The following is a 23,723-nucleotide window of genomic DNA, read 5'->3' as shown; positions in this document are numbered from 1 at the left end:
TTTTTTGTGCACATTTACTAAGCAAATGGTAGGTGTTGAGTCCGTGCTGGGTACTGGAGATAAAACCAAAGAGCCACAGGCCCACCGTTGGGAAGCGAGTGGTCTAGAAGGGGCCAGGCCCAGAAACGCCTCCTGTGGGGAAGGGTTTGGGGTGTTCCGGTTAATGACCCTTTGGGGTCAGGGTTATGGAGACCGTCGAGGAGGAATGAACGTCCGGCTGTCTGGTGTGTGATGGCGCGGGAGCTGTACGAGAACATCACACACACCTCGCCTGCCCTGCCTGCCGCATGTGCTGGGTTAACGCTTCCATCTGGCAAATCGAAACCCTGTCCTCGGACAGGCTGCAGGCCACAGGGGAGAAGTGGAAAGCTGCTCACATGAAGGAGACTCTAGCGCCACCTGCTGGCCGGAACCGCCAGACCCTTCCTGAAGCCGCTGGAATGCACGGGGGTGTGTGTGTGTGTCTGTGTAACGGCTTTGAAGTAAGGCAGGCCGACTTTGCCTCTGCCACTTACTGCAGACTGTGGAGTCGTGGATAGGTTACCTGTCCTTACTGAGCTTCAGTCTTCCCATGAGTAGAATACGGAGGATGATGTGGAACAGTGAGCCAGTGGAAGGAGAAACCCTGACGTCCCCAGCATGAGGCCAAGCACTGTCCGTCAGTGTCTCCCAAATCACCCGGAGCATTCCCTTTTGGCCTATGCCTGGGTGTCTCTGGGGGTGGGCTGCCCCTCAGCAGCACCCATTCCCACTTTCTTTCCTACCTCTCCCCTCTGCCCCCGGGCCCCGTCTCATGCAGGACTCGCCCCGTCAGTGTGGCTGATGCTCACATACCTTTAGTACCATGGAGGTCATTCCAAGGACGGTCCTTTCTAAGAACTTGGAATGGAAAATGCCTAAGTAAATGAAAGGATTCCTATCAGTCCTGATAAAGAGCCTGGAAATAGAATGGAAAAAGAGACCACTCACAATGAATGCCAAGTGTAAAATATGTCCGAGTAACCAAACACTAGGCGTAGAAACTTAAAAAGTTGAAAGGGAGACACGATGGAAGACCAGGGCAGTAGATGCTCCTGATTGGAGAATCCAAACACAGTCAAGATGGCGGAACTTCCTGGGACATGCTCTGCCAAGTCCTATGGGGCTCTGCACTTTGGCTCTGCTTCCTAAGGCAGTTGTCTTCAGAGTGTGGTGGGCCTGGAGTTCAGGAGGCAGAAGATACTCCCTGTCCCCATCATCTCACAGGAAGTTAGGGCCCATCCTCATCCTCTCACAGGAAGTTAGAGGCTATCACCATTCTGTCACAGGAAGTTAGGGCCCATCCTCATCCTCTCACAGGAAGTTAGGGCCCATCCTCATCCTCTCACAGGAAGTTAGAGGCTATCACCATTCTGTCACAGGTAGTTAGAACTATCCCCATCCTGTCACAGGAAGTTAGAACCTGTGACAGGAAGTTGGACCCTATTTCCATCATAGGAAGTTCGAACCTGTCTCCATCTCCATTCCAAGGCCTGGCTGGCCCTGGGGACACACACGGGGAACGGGGCCTGGAGCACAAGGCTTAGTGAGGGGGAACAGGGAACAGACCTCACTGCTTGAGCACAAATCTGGCTTCCTCACTCACTCTGTGGCCTTGGGAAGGCCACTGACCCTTTCAGCCTCAGTTTCCTCGTCTGAAACATGGCGCTCTACCCACCCTCGCCGTGCGGTTGTAGTGACACACTAGAGAAAGCATGATGATGTTGGCCGAGCACTCAGCAACTGGCAGCAGCTGTGATTGCTAGTGGTGGAGATGATCACTTCAGGGGTCGTCTTCGAGACCCACTCAAGAGCCCTGGGTAGCCCTGACCCCTGTCTGGGCGAGGGGCCAGGAGCCTGGACGACACTCAGAGGGCCGGGTGTGCCTGGGGAGTGCAGCCCAGGGTGGGGCTCTGCCAGTGAGAAGGGGACACACCTCACTCCAGGCACAACCCTTGACCCCAGCCATCCAGCGCCCCCTGAGGGTGTTGGAAGAGGCTAGTGCCTGAGTCAGCGGCCCGGAGGTCCACGGCACCTCCCACAGGTGAGTGAGGGGTGCTCTTCCCGTTGGCTGAACTGGCCAGAGGGGCGGCGGGAGGCCCCGCACAGCGAGCCCCCGCTTCCCCTCGCTCTGTTGTTTCTCTGCTTGCTGAATTGGCCCTAACCCTCTTCTTGTCTCTCTGTCCACTTTTCTTGCAGCCGCTGCGAGCGCTTGCCTTGCCATGAGAATCAGGAGTGCCCCAAGCTGCCTCTGAGAATAACCTACTACCACCTCTCTTTCCCCACCAACATCCACGTGCCCGCGGTGGTTTTCCGCATGGGCCCCTCCAGTGCCGTCCCCGGGGACAGCATGCAGCTGGCCATCACCAGTGGCAATGAGGAGGGCTTTTTCACCACCCAGAAGGTGAGCCACCACAGTGGAGTGGTGGCCCTCACCAAACCCGTCCCCGAGCCCAGGGACTTGCTCCTGACCGTCAAGATGGACCTCTATCGCCATGGCACCGTCAGCTCCTTTGTGGCCAAGCTTTTCATCTTTGTGTCCGCAGAGCTCTGAGCTTGGGCCGTGGGGGCTCCTCTTGTTGCTTTCCTAACCCTCCCCTCGGGATGCTAATAAAGTTTCAGCAGGCGATCCCACACCGCATGCATCGCGTGCCTTCGTCTTATTTGGCCCCTGGTTGGGAGTCTCTGAGCTGCTGACCGCCCCGGGGTGAGCTGAGCACTGCCACTGCCCGGCGCGCCCAGGGGCTGACCGAGGGGTGTTTTCCGCAAGGGGGTACGCGCCCGGGAGTCCTTCTTGGTGGAAGTCGCTGTCCGTACGGCCAGGGAACCCAGGCCGGGGCGGGGAGGGGAGCAAGGCGTGGGTGCATCTTTTCAGATGAATTCTCTCTTCTCCACGGTGTGTTGAGCCCGAGGGACAAGGTGACGATTGAGAAGGCCCTCAGCGATGACCGAGCTCCAGCCCTCTCCTTTTCCTAATGTGGAAACTGAGGCCCAGAGAAGGGCAGGGGCTTGGCCAAGGTTACACGGCCTGTTTGCAGCAGAGCCGGGCCTAGGAACCGGGTCTTCTGGTCCCAGCTTGGTTTTCTTGCTGTGTCGCATTCAATGGAGACAAAAAAGCCCTGTCCTAAGAGTCAAGCCTCCATTCTGCTTGTCTTGCTGAGAAGTCCGAACGTGTGGTGGAGAGACACTGAACGCAGGTGCGCCACCGTGGCCGCAGCCCTGCCTAAGTGAGGTCAGCTGTCTCCACTGAGGATCCCCGCGCCATGCCTGGAGGGGGCAAAGGACAGCACCATAAATGTGCTGCTCGTGGGAACCACTAAGTGTGCATCAGGCCTTCAATCCTGCGAGGCAGATGTACCATCCCCATAGAGACTCAGAGAGGGCGAGTGATTTGCCCAAGATCACACAGCTGGTATTTGAACCCCGGTTTGCTGACTCCACAGCTCTGACTGTTCCATTCTGTCACCATACCTTCAACATAGGCCTCGACCTACCTGCCTCTCTTCATTTCCTCTGTTATGATTCTAGCCAAGCCGCCATCACAAGTCTCCAACGTGCCTTTCAAGGCCTTGCATAATTTAGTCCTTGCGTACATCTCCAGCTTGACCTCAAATTGTTCTTTCCTTGCTCACTTCCCCAAGCCAAACTGCCAAGCTCCTTTCTGCCTCAGGCCCTTTGCACGTGCTTCACGCCCTTGGCCTGAATGTTGGTTAAACCTCAGTTTAAGTGTTCCTTTCTCAGAAAGGCCTTCCACAACGCCCTTGGTTTATGTTTCTTCTGTCAGTCTTTCTCATAACATTTCTTTCGTGATGCCTGTCACAGTTTGCCATTCCCATTTGTGTTGCTCATTTGTCTTCCCCACCATCCAGGAGGCTCCATGGCTGCAGAGACTAGGTCCCTCTCATTCAGTGTCATGTCCCCAGCTCCTGGGAAGGTGCCTAGCACGCAGTGGGTGCTCTGTCCATGTCTGTTGAGTGTATAGATGACTTTCTGCCAAAATCAGCTTATGTCTCTGCATCTCTGTGCCTGCCGATGCTGTTTCAAAGCAGAAATGTGAAGCGGAGAAGGCGGAACGCCACAGAGGAGTCAAGTAAAGGATATTGCAGGATCCTAAGTCCTTCCCAGAATTACACATACGGAAGGGGGTGCCCAGCCTTGTGGTCTAGTGGGGGAGACAAGTGTACTTGAGGCTCTTTAGCTCTGTGCCTCGTACCTTACGACACAGGCAGCAGTCGACCTGCCGTGGAAGCACGCACAGTCACCTCCTAGCCTCCCACCCTGTCTCCCAGACCTCTCTCATCATCTCTGGTCTGGACCAGCGTCCGGTCTCCCATCTTCCAGTGCATTCTCCAAGCTGCGTCCAGAGGACCTCTGAAGGGCCAGTCTGCGTGTGTCGTTGTCCTCTTTAGAACCGTCTGTGGTTCTCTTTTACTAGCAGATGAAGTCCAGCTCCCTTGGAACGGCATTCGAGGCGCTGCCTGATCTCCCTCTGGCCACCTTTTCAGCCACCCCCCCCCACACACACACACACTCTGGCTCGCCTCCTTTGCTCGTGTTCTCTTCACGCAGGTATCATGGCCCTTCCCGAAGGGGCCTTTGGCTATAGCACGTGCCATGCCCTCCCCTGCAAACTGCCATTCTCCTTGAAGACTTAGCTCAAAAGTCACCTCCTCCGTGAAGCCTTTCCTTGATCTGCACTCCCCTAGCCCTGGGCGTACTCCATCAGAGCATTTACCCTCTCGCCTTGTGGTCGTTGCTGTCTGTCATCCCCACTGCACTGGGGCCTTTTTGAGGGCAGGGATTGTGTCTGTATTCTCTGCACCTTCAGAATGTTCGGTCTATAGAAGGAGTTCAGTAAACATCTGAATGCACGTATGGATGGACGGGTGGGTGGGTGGATGGACGGATGATGGGTAGATGAATGAATGGATGGAGGATGGATAGATGGTATTTTCAAGACTTAGTTCAAATATCACCTCCTCTGTGATGTCAGCAAGGCACAGCAGGGGTTCAGTCGCTGCATTCAATTATTCTTTCATCATGGTCCAGATAATTCAGGCCAGAAGGGCCACTGTTTCCTCACTTCCATAGGAGCGGTAAGAGGGGGGGAAACCCTCAGGGCTTTAGAGGCCATCCAGTGCCCTTGCCAGAATCCCCTCTACAACAGTCCCACCATTTGCTTGCATTCTCCCGTGTTTGTGGAACTCCCTACCTCTTCTGGTGGCCTGTTCCATTTGCGGGCACCTCTGATGTTTCTGCATGTGTACCTGAGTGCCCACGTGGGGATGATATCTGAATTAGCTGCATACTCACCTCTCTCCTGAGGTTCCCTGTGGCTACATAGCGGTCGTCCTGTGTCCTGCTGCTGAGGTCGCACAGCGCAGGAGAAACAAAACAAGCCACAGTTTGAATGTTCTCCTTACCATTTCCTAGTTCTGTGACCTCGGATAAGTCATTTGCCTTTCAGAGCTTCAAGGCCCACCTCATGGACTGTTGTGAAGATTACATGAAATTACACATGAGGCAGCATCTGGCAGATGGTAGGCAGGGTCACTCATTGGACCTGCCAGCAGGTGTTGGTTCATTCACTGGAAGGTACTTAAGTGTTCATTGGATCTTGATTTAAATGGAGGATGAAGGTTCAGAGGGTTCGGACGTATCCAAGGTCACTGACGTGTACAGCTGCCATACTTCTGACTTGGAGACCTGTGCACTTCTGGCTGTGTCACTGTACTAAACCAAGCTCCTAAGGGGGAATGATAATAATCATGATTATCATTATTAGAATGATAATATTCATGACAGTTATGGCAGTTAGCATGGATACTGCTTACTGGGGGCCAGGCACTGTTCCAAGTACTTGACTCAATTAATCCTCACAACAGCCTGTGAGGAAGATACTAATATGATCCCCATTTCACCATGAAGATGTGGAGGCATGGAGAGGTTAAGTAATTTGTCCAAAGTCCCACAGCTGATACAAGGTGGGGCTGGGATTCAAACCCAGGTGACCTGGCTCTGGGGTCTGTGTTCTGCAGCCCTGCCCCATGCTGCCTAAATGCTATGAAGAGGGAAGGACCAGTCAGTGCTGGTCAGATTGTTACTCTAGCCTCATCTCAGGAAGCCCTGGGTACCAGCCCCGTCTATAATCTCCAAGTACAAAACAGGATATTTGATTAGCTAAAGAAGGAGCCAGTGTGGTACAGAAAGAAAGAAAGAGCTGTGAAGATTAAATGAGACAATGTATGCAAAATGTCTAGCATAGAGAACATGGGAAGATGCAGCAGCATAGTGTTTGAAGCTCTCTGGATCCTAATCAGAAAGTACACAGAACAACTAGATAATAAATTTCAAAAATCCATGGAAAACATTTACAACTAAATAAGGTGACAAGGTATTTCTGTGAACCCTAAAATATAGTTCATGCCCACCTGTATGGGATTGGCACCTCTGCAGGAGAAAGCCGTGGGAGACTCCAAAACTGTCAACAAGTATTCCCTAGAAAGTACAGGAGGCCAATTTGGGAACAGCAGCTGAGACTGGGAAGAATTTTGCTCATTCCAGTGGGCAGTGTGTGCAAGAAGCTCATGGAAGGGTTGAAGGCGTGGAGCGATCTAGCCCCCAGGAACTCTTGAAACTGAGCCCCCAGGGCTTCCCTTAGGGCCAGAATCTCCACTATGAACAAATTGCTGGAAATGAAATAGAAAATTGAGTAGGAAAGAGATAGTAGGGACTATGGAAAAGAAGGTCCAGGTAAATATAGAGGAAAGTCAGAAAGCAAGCTGTCAAAAATAACAGATGACGGAGCTCTGTGAAGTCAGAAAAACCGCTGTGAACCACGCCTCTTTCTAAAATTTCAGGAAAACTAATTTCCCATAAAAATGACCAAAAAGTATCAAAGTTAAATCTCATACAAAGTTATTTTAAGAAAAAAGAGAATAAAGAACATAATGACATCCCTTTGGGTAATAAAACTACACCAGAAAGATATGCTCACAGATTGGATCAAAACTGTAACCTGCATCAAAGCAAACTAAAAGTATTAAGAAAATGATCAAAAATGGAAGAAAACTGTAAGTCAGAACTAGGAAAAACTGAGAAATAAAGTGATGGAACTTAGGAAATAATTTAAAATTCAAGAAAAAAGCGAGTTCAGTAAATACATACTTAAGAGAAAGAGAAGCTGAAAAGAACAGAAATTTTATAAATCGAACAAGAAATAACAAGAAATGAAAAGATTTAAAGAGAAAGTGACAGATCTTGAAGACAGGCAAAGACGATCCAACACACAGATAATAGAAATCTCTGAAGAACTAACCCAAAACAAGGGGGTAAACATAAATACCAAAAATGATAACTCAAGAAGCTTTCCAGAAATTTTTTTTTAAAAGATTTGAAATTCCATATTGAAAGAATACGCAGTATACCTGACCATTTCTACTCAGAGCGACCAACACAAGACACAGTCTAGTAAAATTATTGGACTTTACTGACAAGAGAAAACAAACTATGGGCATCTGGGCAAAAACTACAAGTGACTTATAAGGGGAAAAAATGATATTATCATCAGACTTCATAGCAACACTTATGCCAGAAGAAAATGAAGGATTAGGATCCTCAAGAAAATGTAAGCCAAGGATTTTCTACCTAACAAAACTGACTTTCATGTACAAACGGCACAAACTATTATCAACATGCAAAATTACTGACCTGCAAGCATTAGAAGCAGTTACTCACAGAAGTGCAGCTAAATGAGTGTTGAAAGAAAAAAGCATAGTGTGAATTGCTATCTGCCCGGAAAATGTAGATACAGGCGTAACTCAGAGATCTTGCAGGTTTGGCTCCTGACCACTACAATAAAGTGAGTCACGCGAATTTTTTGGTTTGCTGGTGCATACAAAGTTCATGTTTACATTATATTTAGTGTATTGCGTGTGCCATAGTGTTATGTCTAAAATAATAGGGTACATACCTTAATTAAAAAAGACTTTATTGCTGAAAAATGCTAACCATCATCTAAACCTTACTGAGTTGTAATCTTTGCTGGTGGAGGGTCTTGCCCTCTGTGCAATATCTGTGAAACACAATAAAGTGAAATGCAGTAAAACGAGGTATGCCTATATAGCATATCTATTTAAAAACTGTAGGTGGAATAGGGAGAACATATCGAAAAAAATATTATTTCAAGTAATTATGTTAATGTGGTAATTTTAGTATTGTTATTCTGAGACTACTGTGTCAGAATATGGACTACAAGTAAGTATGGGATATTCTGTGATCTCTTATATGTTCTTAAGAACCAGGATTCTGATACGGAAGAAAGGAGATTCCTTTGTAATATGGAAGAGATTAGGTAAAAAACTGTGTGGTCCTTGTTTAGAATCAGAAGTATCAGTATGAACTCATGATGTATTTTATCTTTAAAAATGTCCACTGAAGAGCCCCAGAAACAACCACCAACCCAGGAGTACTGAGTCTCCCTGGTGTCCAGATTGTGGTCTTGAAATTCCATTTTTCACTAAAAAACAAACAAAAACAAACCCAAGAAATAGCTGGGGCAGTAAAAGTACAAGATGAGGCTGGACCGCTTCATCATACTAGATAGCAAGAGCGCTATCGAAGCTTCCAGAGGCCAAGTCCAAGGGACTCAGGAGCCGAGCTGATTTTCCCTCTGGCCAAAGATGGGAAAACTTGAGCTCCAACAAAGGGTAATAATTGCAATGGACTGAAATCCACCAAATAGTTTAAATCCATGTGTTCATATTGGTATTTTTAAAAATCAATTGGTAACCTCTGGATGATGATAGACAGCTAGTTCATTATCCTGAAAACTGGAAATACAAGGAAAGAATCAAGCATTGATCTTGCTTTTCCTCTATGAACTAAACCCCCTGGTAAACAGATAGCATATGAGGGGAAGCATCTGGTAACAGAAGTATTCCAACTAATAAATGAAAAAGAAATGATCGAATTAGACTATCAGCATTTTGCAATCCCCAGTGAATCAGTGGATCTGGGCCCTGAGCATCAACACGGAAAGAGAGATGACCAGAGACCACACGCTCCTTGATGGAAGACACGCCACCGTCATCCTGCCACTGGGACTGTGCCTGCACTGATCAGGCATCTGGATCGGCTGCTCAGGTGCAGAAAGTGCAGAGGACAGAGCAGCACTCGGGGCTGCCCCAGGAGGATGCAGTCAGCAAGGGCAGATGGAGAAAGCTCTGTAGTGCAAATGCTTCTGGTTCCTTAACAGATAAATTGCATGGAAAATGAAGGGATGGAGATGAAACCTGTAGATTAAAAACTACTTAAAAGACATAACAAAAATTTTCTAATGGACAAATCTAAATGCTTGTGTCTCGAGACGCACGCTTGTGTGATACAAGCCATAAAGAAACCCAGGTAGGCGATGGCTAGGAGCGTCAGGACGGGTTACACTGGGGACACAGGACGGGGCTGAGATTGGTCTGGGCACATGAAGGGTCCTCAGGGGGCTGGCGAAGGTCTCTGTCTTGACCTGAGTGGTGACTACAAAGGCGTTTACAGTCCTCAGGAAACTGTACCTTTGTTTTGTGTAGCTTTTGCATTTGTGTTTTATTTTACGATGAAGAGGTTTTAAAGAGATGTCTAGCACAAGGCCTGGAACACAGACCCATAACATACTTGCGTCTCTTCTCCTTCTCCGTCTGTCATGTGACACTGCAGATTTGACTTCTTGTGCTGGGCACCTTATATAAGTTCCCTCATTTATTGCCCCTGCAACCTACCCGCCCAAGGGCTCCATGGAGGCAGCACCACGTCTCGCTCGGTGTTGCTGGCACCTGGAACCCAGCAGGCACTGAAAACACACTTACTGAGCGAGCGAATGAATGAATGTGCTTTGCAGTTGTAGAAACGGAAGCTCAGTTCATGCAGTTGGCACAGAGCAAAGATTTGCTTCTTCACAGCCGGGCGGATGGAAACTGGAGTGTGTCTCTGGTGTTTGGGTCCCAGTTCAGTTTGCAGGAAAGATCATGAGGCAGCCCCACCGGGCAGCCCGGCTGCGAGGCCACTTCGGTTCTCCAGTGGAGCCTTCTCTGGGCCAGGAGCTCCCGGCCTGGCGACCTGCTGCTCCTCCCTGGACCTCGGTCTCTGTGGGAGTGGTGGTTCTGACTTTCCCATCGCCTCTTGTGCTGTGGTTCCCCCCAGGCTCCGCCAAGAGAAGACAGACACCGTCCGCTGCATCAAGTCCTGCCGCCCCAATGACGTCACCTGTGTGTTGGACCCGGTGCACACCATCTCCCATACCGTCGTCTCGCTGCCCACCTTCCGCGAGTTCACCCGCCCTGAAGGTGAGTGCTGACTCCCACGGCCCGGAATTGGCATGGAGGTCCCAGGGGAGGCTCTCATCTAGAGAGGCGTCCCTGAGAGGCAGCCCCCTTTGGGGCCTCCCAAAGCTTGAGCTGATGCTTGGCCCGAGAAAGCCATTCCTTGGTAAGACATGGATTTGGGGTTGGAAATGTAGACCTCGCCCCACCCCCGCATGTCCTCCATCCCCAGACCACACAGCACCACGCTGGCCCAGTCCTGGCTCTTGGTGCCGGGGGTCTCTTCTCATGGGTAACAGCCATTCAGCAAATAGCTATCAAGCATTGGCTCTGTGCCGGCACTGGGGAGTCAGGGAGGGCCTCCAGGAGGAAGTGACTTCCACACTGGGGCTCGAATGCTCACTGGGAGGTAATCTGGTGAAAGTGGGGAGCACAGAGAGAGGAGGATGCGAAGCAGAGCAGAACACATCTGGAAAGGTCTGGAGGGAGTGTGGGCATTTGAGGAGCTAGGTCAGGTTTTCCTGGCTGGAGTGGTAGAGACTTGGCAAGCGACGGGCTGAAAGGATAAATGAGAGCCTGAACTTGGAGTTGGGGCTGAAACGCCAAGGCTTTGGGACCCTTTAAAGGTTGCACCTAATGATATTTGCATGCAGAAACATCACCTGGAGACCGAGGAGCAGAGAGACTAGAGGGGCTAGACGGGGTCCAGGGAGCCCAGGAGTAAAGTGGTCAGTGTTCCCGAGCCCTCCCCGCCCTGCAGGCAGCTCCCAGCCTGCTGTGTGGACCTGCCGTCACAGCACCTGTTTCACCAGGGTGGGGCTGGGGCAGCATGCTGCCGGTGCCCAGCAGAGGGCTCTGGAACGGTGCTGCTCGGGACGCCTTGCTTCCGGGGTGTGCAGCTCTCGTGCAGGGCTGGTGTGGTCTCCAGCCACCCCTTCCTCTCCGGATGCTTCATTGTGGCCTTCAGAGGGGCTCGTCATGGTTGATTCACTCAGCAAACACAGACTGAACCTGACATGTGCCAGGTGGGGGCCAGGCTCTGGGACGCAGTGAGGAGAAGGAGCCCCCTGACCTCTCAAGGGAGACGTACAATTGAGCCAGCATGACTGCCCTGTGTCTACATACCATGCCAGGGCCCTGAGGGTAATGCAGGAGCACGTTCCAGAACACGAAACCTGATCGTGGGGGTGGTGGGGGCAGGAGATCCCCCCCTCCCCGAGGACGTGGCTGCCTGAAGGAGTAGGTGGCTCCTGGCTCTCCGCTCTCTGACCTGTTCCTCTAGAAAAGGGGGGGGTGGCACGGACTTGGATCGGAGAAAATCATTGACTGGTGTTTGCCTTATGCAAAATGACGGGTTCCACCAAACCACAGACGAATCCTTCCCACGTCCCTAACGGCCAGTTTTGTGGCCTCTTGGCCGGTGCTGATCTATGAGTTGGTTCTACAGGGAAATGGGCGTGGTAGAGACAACTGTCAGCATCTTCGACCCAGGAAATCCAGACTTCGACCATTAGTGGTGAAAGGACCGTTAGTGGGCGCTGGCAGGCTGCCTCCTTCACTTTACAGATGAGCAAACTGAGGCCCAGAGAGAGGACGCCCCCAAGATCATCCAAAGCTGGAGTAGAATTGGGGCCACGTGCTTTCAGCCGAGGGCAGGTTGCCCCTCTTCATGTTAGGCAGTCTAGGAGATGGACGCAGCCATCACACTGCCCAGCCCACCCTGAGAAGTGGCTTGTCTGACCCGTGTCACTGTGGGGCAGACCAGCCTGCTCCCTTGCCCTTTCTGAGCTCTCTCCTGTTGTCCCCTCATCCAGGTCCTTTCCCCTTTGTCCCAGCTTCGTGAAGATTCATGACTGATTACTAATTACTTCTTAGTGCTGGCACCGCCACTGATTGGCTCCCTGACCACGGGGCAGATCCAAAATCCCTCCAAGCCTGTTTCCCCACTGATGAAATGGAGGCTATGATCTGTGGCCCCTCAGGACCCCTCCACCTTCTCCGTGCAGGGGTGCCATGTGTTGGGGTCTCATTCCCTGAGGGTGCGTGCCCGGGCTCCGCGGGCTGGGTGCTGTGCCCTCTCCATGCTGAGCTTCTCTCTGGCAGAGATCATCTTTCTCCGGGCCATCACGCCAGCGTATCCTGCCAACCACGCCGACATCATCTTCGACATAACGGAAGGGAACCTGCGGGACTCCTTCGACATCATCAAGCGTTACATGGACGGCATGACTGTGGGTGAGTGGCCGGAGACATCCAGGTGTCCCGACGCCTCCTTGTCCTCTAGCCAACGGCTTGGCCAGGGCCTGTTGTGCCAGTCGGGCAGGAAAACCTCTTGGGACCAGCCCAGCTCCTATCTGAGTCCCCTTCCTAAAGCCGACCCCACCCGTCCTTCAGGGCCCAGCTGGAACCCCCACACCCCCCAGTCAGTCCCGGCACCAAGAGTGCCCAGGGTGGCAGAGCCTGCCTGGGACGTGCCCCTGGCTGTGCCACTATATTGCTGCATCTCACAACCCTGAATTTCAGACACGATCCCGCAGGTGAAATGCTTGTCCCAGGGCGGGCACAGCACCCCAGGCAGTAGGGGCTAATGTAATTTTTATTCTCGTGGCCCAACGGAAGGAGTAGCAAGGGGGGAGTCAGAGGAGCTGCGTGCGCCCTGGTCTCACCGGAACTGGCTCGCCTTGCTGTGTCACTGTCCCCTCCCCACGTGGCAGTCAGTAAGGGGTCTGAGGTCGCGTCATGGCGCACACATGCACACAGCCCCTGTGCTTGTTGGGCCTGCGGGAGCCTCCCCTGGAGATGCACACCCGGGGCCGAGGGAGGCGAAGCGTGTCCACAGGGCCCTGGCGGAGGAGCAGGTGAGTCTGGGAGGCTCCGTGAACTTCGTCTAGAGGGAGGGAGCAGACCGCAGAAGCCCTGTTCCCGTCACTGTCGTTCACAGCACCTCTCCTGAACTGTCGCCTTCTAAAGAATTTAAGTTTGTGGGGAATGAAAATAATACCATCTGCCATTTTGGACTTAGATTTAGACTCTGAGCATTTTCAAAGAAGCTGAGAAGACGAGGGCCAGGCCTGTCCGCACCTGGGCCTCAGTTTCCCCGCGGTGGATGCGGGGTAGTGGGCTTCGTGGTCTCTTAGGGTCCCGGCTCTCTGAGGTCGTGGGCCTGCGCGCGCTTGGCCCCAGCAGAGCGTTTTGGGACATGGTCTCTAGGTGGCGCTGTTGGATCTCAGAACCGGGGTCCCCACCGCCCCAACCCCGACTCTTGCTACACTGGCAGCTGGAGGCGGGCAATCGTTATTCCTCTGTTGCCAAAGAGCCATTTATAGCGACTTTACAAGCTCTTAAATGGGTTTGCACGTTGTAAACATGACTGAGTCATTTGGGGGCTACCCACCCCCAGCCTCCTCCTCCCCTAGTTGGCAGCAGGAATAATGAGTTAATTACAATTAATGGTCCATTAGCCCTGGCTGGGATTCCAAGGGGAGGGCCTGCAGTTGGCTTGTCAGCAGTCATAAAACTCGCTGCCTGCTCTTGAGTCACTGCCCACTCTGGCCTCGGTTTCCCCCATGGTTGGGTGAAGAGACACTTAAGGGACCTTCAGGGGCCTGGGGATGAGGGCAGGCAGGAGGAGGTAGGGTCAAGGGTTTGTCCTGCCTGGGTGGGTGTCGGGGTGAGCAGCCTGATGACATTTGCGCCCAGAAGTCCACCTCCCGCCAGCCCTGTGCTTGATGCTGGCCCTGCAGGTGTGGCTGCAACACGGCCCACACTGGGGTAATTCTCAGCTCTTGGAACCACAGGAGCTGGGAACCATCACCTTCTGATTCATTCGTCCGTTCTTTCCATTTCTGCACTCTTCCTGAGCCCCATCTGTACCAGGTCCTGGGCCAGGGGGTGTGGATACGGAGATGCACAAATACAATACAGCCTCGGCCCCTGAGGGCTTTGCGTTCCGGCAGGGGAGAGACAGCCACATAAACAGACAGACAGATCGACAAAGCACGGTGCTGAGGCCAGCATGCACAGAGAGACCGGGGCTCTCTTGGGGGTGCATTCCCTGCAGTGTTTGTGCCTTCAGTTCCCAGCTAAATCCTTCCTGGGGTGAGCCTAGCCTGGCGGTTGGGCAGTGGCCGGGCCCAGATCCAGTGCCTACCAGCACTTTTCTGCAGCCGCATCTGTACTCCAAACAGAACCAATCTGGGAGTCCCCGTTTCTCGGCTTCCCATCCAGTGGGGCGGAAAATCCTGGCGTGTCAGAGCCTGGATGCTCCTGGAGATCACCTCTCCCAACGCCTTCTTTGGTAGAGGAGGAAACTGAGGCCCAGAGAGGCGAGGGGGCTTGCCATTCTTCTCACGGTGACTCCAGGGCAGAGTGGAGAACGGAGCAGAGCCCCTGGGTGTGAGGGGACCACAGGTGCCATCCCTGCGTGCGCTTCCTGAGAATGGAATGCGGCTGAGGCCTCGGAGACAAGCGGCTTCTCCTCCCTGCGCTTGGTCGGTGTGGGCTCTGGTGTTTGGAATTCCAGGCTGGTGCTGCGTGGGGGAGGGCCCAGGCTGCCCTTGGGACTTTGTCCTGCCTGTGGTCCTCCCGGGTGGGCCCAACCTCTTCCACTTGTCCGTGTGTTTGCAGGACGTCCCATCTGGTTGGGCTCCTGGAGTTTGCCAATGTCATCCCCAGGTGGAGGACCAAGGCCAGAGTGGGCAAGGTCTCGCTGGGGCGGGACCCAGGCCGTGTTTTGGTTTGGGCTCTTGTCTCTACCCGCCGGTTGCTGCCTGGTGTCTCTTCCCTGGGCATCCTTATCCCCACCTCCTTCCCTCTCCTCCTCTGCCCCAAATAACTTCTGTGTACCCCAGGAGTTCCGGGCCTCTGGGGGTGGCCATCCTGGCACATGCCGGCCCTGGACACGGGCATGGTGCTGCAGCTTTGGGCCTGTCGGCCTGCGATGGATCGTTCTGCTGCTGGACTCGAGCCCGGGCGCGAGCAGCCTGGGAACCGTCGCTGAGCATGTTCACCCCCGCATCCCAGCTCGGTCCTCACAAATACCTCCAGGGACAGCCGGGATTGTCTTCCTTGGGCAAAGAACGGATCTGAGTAAATGACCCCCTAAGACTGAGCAACTGAAAAACCGCAGGGCCCGGGATGCGGGGGCTGCCAACTCGTTTTGGCAGTGAGTTCTCCTTGTGAGCAACACCTTAGACAGAAACCCTTTATGTCGGCAGAAAGGGAGAGAGTGTTTTCGGGGCTCCTCTAGCCTCGCACCTGCTGCGCCCTGGCCCAGTGAGAAGCACCACGCAGCCCCAGGCTGCCCGCAACACCGGAAAGGACACCTCCCCGCTCACAGGCATTGGCCGAACACCTGCCCGCTCTAGGCCACGCCCTGTGTGGACATTGGGCGCAGGGTCAGGAAGGCTTCCTGGAAGAGGTGAGGTCTGAGCTGAGTCCCGACGCATGTGGAGGAGCGACTAACAGTTAGTGAGTGCCAGGAGCGGGGACACACTGCCACAACCCTGTGACAATGCGGGGAGTATGCCCATTAATGATGAGAGAGCAAGGGCCAGAGAAGGCAGGAGGTTTGCCCGAGGCCACTCGGTGCTGAGGGCAGAGCTGGCCCAGAGCCCCATCTTCCCCGACCACCCAGAGCGGGAGCCCACAGACGGCTTGTGCTGATGGGGCCAAGCTGCTGACCGTGCAGGTGTCCCAGTGTCCAAGCCGCCAGGACCCCGCGGCCGCTGAGTTCACCTTCCCCAAAATAACAGAAGAAGAAGAAAGTGCCCCAAGCAGACTAAGGACCTGAAAGGGCTGGGCCTGCCCCTAGTGTTTCCTTTAAAAGCCAGCTCTTTGCGGGGATCCAGGCGACTCCGGAGCGGGGGAGCCTGCTGGCTCCGTGCCGCCCGGCCCAGCCGTCGGCGTGCATTCCTCTGTACCGGCTGTCAGGGAAAAATGAAGAGTGCGTTTTTGGCCTGTGCAGAAATGCTCTATGAATGCCTGAGGTGTTCTCGGGCCACTACAAAGCCTTCCTCAGCCAGCTCCGGGTTCATTCTCCGCTCTGCAGGGTCCAGCTGTAATCAGGGGGTCCTCAAGAAGGGGTCTTTCAGATAATAGGTCCTCAGAGCTGACTAATGGCGGGAGCCCTGGCCGCGATGGGCGCAGGCTGTTTATTATCAGCTGCCAGCAGCCAGGGCCACCCCTGGCTCCCCAGCCCTCTGGGCCACGGCCGGTGTCTGAGTCTCTGCCCTCCCTGCCACGCCCCCGCAGACCACTTCTTTTTAACTCCCTATTTTTCTAAGGAGGGGAAAAAAAATCCACGTATACTGAGTGTCAGCTTTGCCAAAGTTTCTGTTAAAACCTCCCAAAGCCAAGAGGAACTCAAGTTCTCAGCCAAAGGTGGTTTTTGGACGCACTGGTTAATTTTGTGTATGGCCTGCCTGATCCTGGGGCCAGCGTGGTACCCGACAGGGTTGATGCAGCAGCTTTTTGCAAGGCAGTCCCTCCTGTCACACAGACGTGACGTGAAATTGAGGCCGTGCAGGGAGCGTTGTGACATCAACCACGTGGAGCGTGAGCCCCTGGTGAGCTGGGACTTTGGGTTCCCCACCAGGTGTTGACATGCAGGACGTGATCGAATATTTACTGAAGGCCATGATGAAAAGATGCGGATGCCCCAATGGCAGAGGCTCAGCGGGGAACCGCCTTCTGCAGCATTGAGACCTCCCCAGCAAGAATGGACCGATAGGATGCGATGGCACCGTGATGCTGCACACAGGCCCCTGCCGGCTATGTAACTCAGCTTCCCCATTTCGAGAGGAGTCAGCCACATCTGGCTCCCCGCGTGTGAGTTGAGATTCATACAATTCAACTGTATTGATGGGTATCTCTTATAAATACTAATAATTAAAATAGCCCTAAAGCTACTAGTCAGCTCCACCAGCCCAAAAGCAAACTGAAATAAGGAGATGGGTTTGCTAACTGGCCTCCCGATGGAGCAGGCAGTTTTGATTTTTGGTTTTTACATAGTTAACAGGAAGGCTCTACTTTTATTAAAACACAGATGAGCACGAAAGAACAAATCAGCGTTAGTTACCCAGGGTGTCAGCTCTGGGCCTCAGGAGATCATCACTAGTGTTGTCACTTAAACTGGGAGGCGAGAGTCCCCGTGTTCGGGCTTCCGAGATCCTGGAAGTAAGCAATCCGTACTTCTTATGCATTTCATTCAGTGGGGAGCAGCTGTCAGGTGCAGCTGCTGCCCTGAGCTGCCCCCGTGTCTCTGCAGGCACTGCCTCTCTCCTCCCGTTCCAATTAAATAGTGGGAAAGTTCAGTGAGAGCTAACATTGGCCTCACCAGCTTCACTCCCAGGTGACCAGGCTCCGGGATGGCAGCAGCTTCGGGGCCATGGAAAGTCGCAGTGGTCAAGGGGGCGGGCAGGCCTGGAGGGCACTGGGACTAATCAGTTAACTGGCTCGCCCATTCCACGGTGCTTCTGGAGCACCTGCTATGTGCTGGGTGAAGAGGATGCAGTCTCTGCATCTAGAGAGGCTGAGGGTCCCAAGAGTAACAGGAGAGCACAGTGAGAGGTGCCGTGGGTGCACAGCCCGGGCTGCCTGGGTAAATCAGGGCGGGATGCAGGGAGAAGGTGGCACCTGGGCTGGGTGGCACTAGCCAGGTGAAAAATCTGAGAGGGATGTTCCGGGACTTGTTTCCTCCCTCAGCATGGTGGCATTTTGAACCTCACCTCTTGACCATATGGACTTGAAGAGGGCTCTTTACTCATAAAGGGGTAGCCTTGAAGCTTCAAGACGACCACTCCTGCACGAATCATGGAGCTCAGGCCAAGTCTGTGTGGTCAAGAGGTGCTGGGGGTGAGCACGGGGTCCTGGAGCATCCTTTCTGTTGCTTCTTCACCTGGCCGCTGCTGACTCGCTTTGCTCTCACAGGCAGCTGCACCAGGGGCTGCTGCCCAGGAGCCCTGGGCCCGCCTCCTCCCCCTCTGCCGACGGTGGGGCTGGCGGGGGTCCGGAGCTGCAGGGGAGGGCTGTTCAGCCGGGCCGAGCCGCACCCGCTTCAGGCAGATGCTGGGGTGGGCTGCAGTTTAGAGGGATCGTGTGCAGGCTGCGGAGGACCCTCTCTGGCTGCAAATGTGTTTTAATTATAACCTGCAAACCTGGAAAGGAATTCAGACCCCACTCCACTTTATGAACTTGTTTCTGGGAAAGCCCTCTGGTCTGACTTCATGTGTGTGTGGCGTGTGTGTATGTGTGTGTCGCTGGCTGAATGTGAGTGTATGTGGGTGTGTAGGTACCGGTGTGGCTAAGTGTGTAGTCGTGCGTGGGGATGGAGCCGAGTGTGTGCACATACACAGGGTTTCATTTCTGAGATGTTTTGTACTCACTGGCTTGGAGAAAGGACAGCCCCAGGGTCTGGAGGCCCGGCCTCATGTCTCCAGTCCAAGGCCGCCCTGGGCCCAGGGACAGGGCCTGGAGCTTTTGCTCACCGTTTTGCTTGGGAGTGGAAGAGTTGCCTGGTGTCCCGTGTGCGATGACTCTTCCTGTGCACAGAGCCCCTCATGAGCTCTACACTGTTAGGTCCCTGCACAGCCTCGTGGGCCCCCACCCCACCACCCCCAGCCCAGGCTGGCATCACTGTTTATGTAAGAAAGAAAAGGAAGTGCTGGCCCGGGGCCCCACGGCCAGTGAGTCGGAGCTGTAGTTGGCCAGCAGGTCTGCAAGATGCCAAGTCTGTTCTCTGTTGTCCCCTACACTCCCATCCTCCCAGGCGGCTCTGAGGGCCCTCGGGTCCCTAAGAAACTGAGGTCTTCCTGTCCTTGCTTCTTGGATGGGCCCAGTGGACTGGACACCGTGGCAGCCGGTCCTGCGCTCAGAAAAGTCTGAATGAGTGGAGATCAGGTGATGGCCCGGCACACTGGAGAGATGGCTTCCTGTGTTAGATTTGGGAGCGACAGGCGCTGTTTACAGACGCCCGTCACTGTGATTAGATGAAAGGGTCATGTGGGAGCTCCCGACAGTGCCTGGCGCATGGCAGGTGTGCAGAAGGGCAGCACTGCCAGAGCCCCCCTTCTCCACGAAAAGGGGCTCAGCAGCCCCCCCCCACGTCGTCTGTGCTGAAGCACGACACGGGAGCCTCTGAATTTGACCAGTGTGTTGACACCTCCATATGATACCCTCACACCCCCTCATAAAGGTAACTAAAAACTTTCACATTTTGAAATAGCATTCTAAATTTCATCTGTGAATGTATATGGGTTATTACTCTAAGTTTACCCTTTGAAAAATATCAATGGTTGCGGGGACCCTTTTGGGGCAAAACATGATTGAGTCTCTGCATCCAACTGGTGAACATGGGGTGCGACGTTCTGGGCTTGATTCTGGTTCTCTGTTTCTAACTGTGTGACCTCAGGTGGGTCACATTACCTCTCTGAGCCTCAGTTTTCTTCTCAGCACAATTACCATAGTAATATTTGCCTTGCCAGGCTATGAGGACCGGAGGGCGTGTGCACGTTTTAACGTAGCTCAGCAGGTTGTTAGGGGGTAAATGAGCCTCTGGGAGGGAGCGGACGGTGCTGGAGCGCTGGGAGAGCTCGGAGCCTCCCGAGGGAACAACAGGCCAGAGTGAAATACAGGGGACAGGGACAGGACTGTGCGCCCCAAAGTGGGCCCAGCTACCTGGGAGCCACCTGACAAGCATGTCTCGTGGCCTGGGTGGGCGAGTCAGGCCCAGCCTGCAGCAGGACGGCGGACGTCACGTCTCCCAGGTTCTGTCATCCTTGAATTATCTTATTCATTCAACAAGAACCTCCTGGGTTCCTACTCCATGCCAGCCCCTGTGTTGGGGTCTGGGGAACAATTTTATATCCAAGCCAGAGATCCTGCTTTCAAGAAGCTGCCTCCTAGCTTCCTTAGCATTCTGCCGTCTGAGTTCCTGCAGCGGAAAGTGCTTGTGTTTCAGTGGTGGGCTCCGTCCCTGTTAATGTCTCAGAGGGAGAGAGAAGTGGTGTGTGGCAGGGCTGCCGAGTACAGTTGAATATGTTGTACACTGCAAAACCCTAGGGGGATACCATTCACAGCCTCATCTGTGTGCAATGCACAAGCTACTCAGCTGTACACGGCAGCCCCAGTATAAGAGCTTACGATCAAAGATACTGACTTAGTTATACCTCTCCCCCTGGCCAGGCGAGGCCTCGATCAAAGCAGAGAGCTTGCTCGCCCAGCCATCTGGCTTCGAGTCACCATCATTCGTCCCAGCTAGCAGGGCCCAGATCACTTCTTTAAATGATCACCTAAGGGGTTAAATCTGCACTGCTGACCCCGTCCTGTAGCCTGATCCAGAAGGCTTGGCCCAGGATCAGTACACATTACGAATGAGATTCAGAAATTCCACCTAAAAACAACAGGGCAGCCGCCCCTGCCCGGTGCTGAGTGATTGGCCAGGTCCCGGCTTTCACGGCAAATCCCGGGATTAGGCGCCCTCTCTTCTCCAGGAGGCACAGCCCCATCACCCGGGGCCACACCCTGGCCAGCAGCCAAGCCGTTTCCCAGGGTGACGGCCGGCCACCTCCAGGCCTGGGATGGGCTGTGGGTGACTTCGCCTCAGGCTGGCCATGTGGCTGCAGGGGAGGGGGCCGAGGGCTGCGGTGGGGTCTCTCATAGGGGACGAGGCTGGATGAGAGGAGGACAGACTTTTGCTGAGCCCCCTGTGCCGGGTCCACGTGGAACAGGGAGCGAGGGCGTCAGCCCAGCACCGCCCTAACGTGTACTGGTTCTGAACCGGCAGCGCCCATCCCTCCAACGCCCATGCAGAGGGCTCTGGACCCCCATTCACAGATGCAGCAACTCTCAGAGGCCACCCCAGTCACACAGCCGGCAACCCCCTCCCGAGGGTGCCCCCGCCTCGGGCTGGACTCTCAGAGGGCTCTGCGGGGTCCAGGGGGTACAGCCTTGCTTTGAGTACCTACTGCGTGAAGCACATGGGGCAGCACTGAGACCTCCCGGCCCCTGGCCCAAGCTGGACCCGCAGTGACAGGGACCGCACCTGTCCAGAGCCCAGGGCCTCAGCCTAAGAGGGCCGTGTGCACGGGCACGCCACCCCCATGCCCCCACGCAGCCTGCGGACTGAGCCCCAGCCAGCAGCCCCCTCGGCGCCCACCTCAGGGAAGGAGGAGATGGCTTGGTGGGGAGGACAGCACGGGAGGAGGCCCCTGCGCTCGAGGCCCAAGCCTGGCCACGCTGGGCTGGGGTCTGAGCGCCCCCCTCGCCACCCGGACAGCCTTCTGTGATGCGGCTGAGATGAGAGGACACGGCAAACGCGTGTGGTAGATGAGCTCTGCGTTCGTGCACCATGGTGTCACCACAGGTGGGACTGTCACAGCCCCAGCAGGAGGATGGAAGGACACAAAACCCAAGGCGCCTGCCTTGTTGGCGGGGGGCGGGTGATGGCAGCCATCAGGTTTGGGCTGGAAGACTCACTGGCCTGGTGGGCATCTGTGAATGCCCACCCCCGTACCTACTTGGTCCCTGTGGACACATGCCCGAGTCGGCGGGGCTGTGGATCACCGGTGCATGAAGACGCAGATGGCATGCTGAGCAGGTCAAAGGCAGCTCCAGCAGGACAGGTGTCGTGGTGTCATGGAGGATGTCGGGGAGGGCGCAGAGGGGACAAGAGGTGGGAAAGAAGCACGTCATCCTCCCTTGGGTCACCCAGAGGGCCCAGCCCCGTGCCCTGCCCAGGGGCGTATTCCAGCGATGCTGTTGGTGGGTGAAGATAGGCCATCAGACAGCTGGTGGGCAGGGCTGGGCCAGGCCTGGAGGCTGAGTCCAGAGACGATGCGGGACAGAGGCCCCTCTTGTGGCCCCCTATCGAGACCAGCTGTGGGTCCTGGGACCCCGAGATGCTGCCCTTCTCCTATAGCCTCACAGCAGCCTGCAGCCTGGACCCATGTGTCGCATGTGGGCTGCCCCTCAGACCTGCTGGTCCCCCTGCCTCTGCTGTCTTCTCCAGGCTGTGGAGTCCCATGGGCACACGGCTGGCTGAGCCTGGCCACGGCATCGCTCCCTTCCCAGCAATATGCTCCGTGTCACAGTGAAAGGTGCTCCAGTCAGCCAGCTAGGAGTCCCTACCTCGTACGCGTCTGGTTCCAGAGGGCAGGAGCAGACAGGAAACAAGTACAGCGTGTACACTGTCAGGTGGAGGCGCGTGCTCTGCAGAGGGCAGCAGAGGAGTGGGCGAGGGCAGGGTCAGGGGCCGGGGAGCAACTTTAAATCTGGTGGTTGGAGACTTCTGTCTGAGACCTGAGGGGCTGAGGAAATGATCCATGCAGAGATCAGAATGAAGAGAGCTCCAGGCAGAGGGAACAGCACGTGCAAAGTCCCTGGGGCAGAGGCCAGGCCCAAGTGGCCGGAGCAGAGGCCTGAGGTGGTGGGTAATGAGGCCGGGTCTCGAGGCCATTGTAATGCCTCTGGCTTTCCCGCTGAGTGAGGCGGGTGCCATATGAGGGTTTTGAGATGATGGATGAGATGACCCAACGTTTTGAAGGCTCCCTCTCGGTGCTGGGGTGAGGCTAGAAGCGGGGAGACGCTGAGGGCAATTGCGTGATCCAGGCTGGAGATGATGGTGGCTTCGACAGTCTAGGTCCGGCAGAAGGCATGAGAGACAGACAGGCTCAGGACGTGGTTGGAAGGTGTGCCACATTTTCCTGAGGAGTTGGAGGTGGAGTCAGATGACCCCATGTATTTTGGCTAAAAGAAGAGAAGCCCGGGGTAGCCGTCAGCTGAGACGGGGAGGCTGTGACAGGGTAGCTTTGGGGAAGTCAGGGGTGCACTTTGGACATTAAGATTGAGGTGCTTTTCAGACACACATGGGATGCGGAGTAGAGTAAATGAGTCTGAGAGATGTTAGCATGTGGGTGACGGTCAGAGCCCCGAGACCGACGAGCTCGCCGTGGAGTGCCTGTAGATGGGGAAGAAAGGAGGCCAGAGACGGGCACCGAGGCCTCCATGCTCAGAGGTCGGGGAGATGAGGAGGAGCCGCCGGAGGGCGAGGAGGTGAGCCTGGCACGGTGTCCTGGAAGTGATGTCCTGGAAGGGGAGAAGGTGTTTCCAGGAGGAGAGGCAGTGAGCCGTGTCAGCACTGCTGAGTCTAGTCAGACGTCGCAACACCCAGGCCGGTGGTGACCTGGACGAGGCCATTTAGGTGGAGCAGGGCGGAGGGGAGATGCCCTGCAGTGGGAGCGCTGGAGGCGGTGCTGGGAGCTCCTTCTAGAAGATCTACCGTGAATGGGGTCAGAGAAATGCTCATGCTAGTGGGAAGGGCATGGTAGTCGTGGCATTGTGAGTTTTTGCGTGACTTTCTCTTCATTTGTGCAGTGTCCCCTTCTGTGCCCCCCAAGC

At 54.7% G+C, this 23,723-nt stretch overlaps 1 protein-coding gene across 3 annotated transcripts in view; it reads left to right on the top strand.

Moving 5' to 3' along the window:
• Positions 1-23,723, top strand: part of FBLN1 (fibulin 1) — an 83,977-nt gene that overhangs the window by 50,279 nt on the left and 9,975 nt on the right. For 2 of the 3 annotated variants that reach the window (XM_046646014.1, XM_046646013.1), the window contains exons 15-16: positions 10,210-10,352; positions 12,432-12,563. In XM_046646014.1, coding sequence (XP_046501970.1) covers positions 10,210-10,352; positions 12,432-12,563 — 275 coding nt within the window. Of the gene's footprint in view, positions 1-2,217; positions 2,660-10,209; positions 10,353-12,431; positions 12,564-23,723 lie in introns of those variants that run through there. The other variant, XM_046646015.1, reaches the window with a different exon arrangement.

This window comes from Equus quagga, chromosome 19 (assembly GCF_021613505.1).
Source record: "Equus quagga isolate Etosha38 chromosome 19, UCLA_HA_Equagga_1.0, whole genome shotgun sequence".
Lineage (NCBI taxonomy): Eukaryota > Metazoa > Chordata > Mammalia > Perissodactyla > Equidae > Equus > Equus quagga.
Note: the sequence above shows the minus strand (reverse complement) of the source record. Positions and strands in the feature narration are given on the sequence as shown.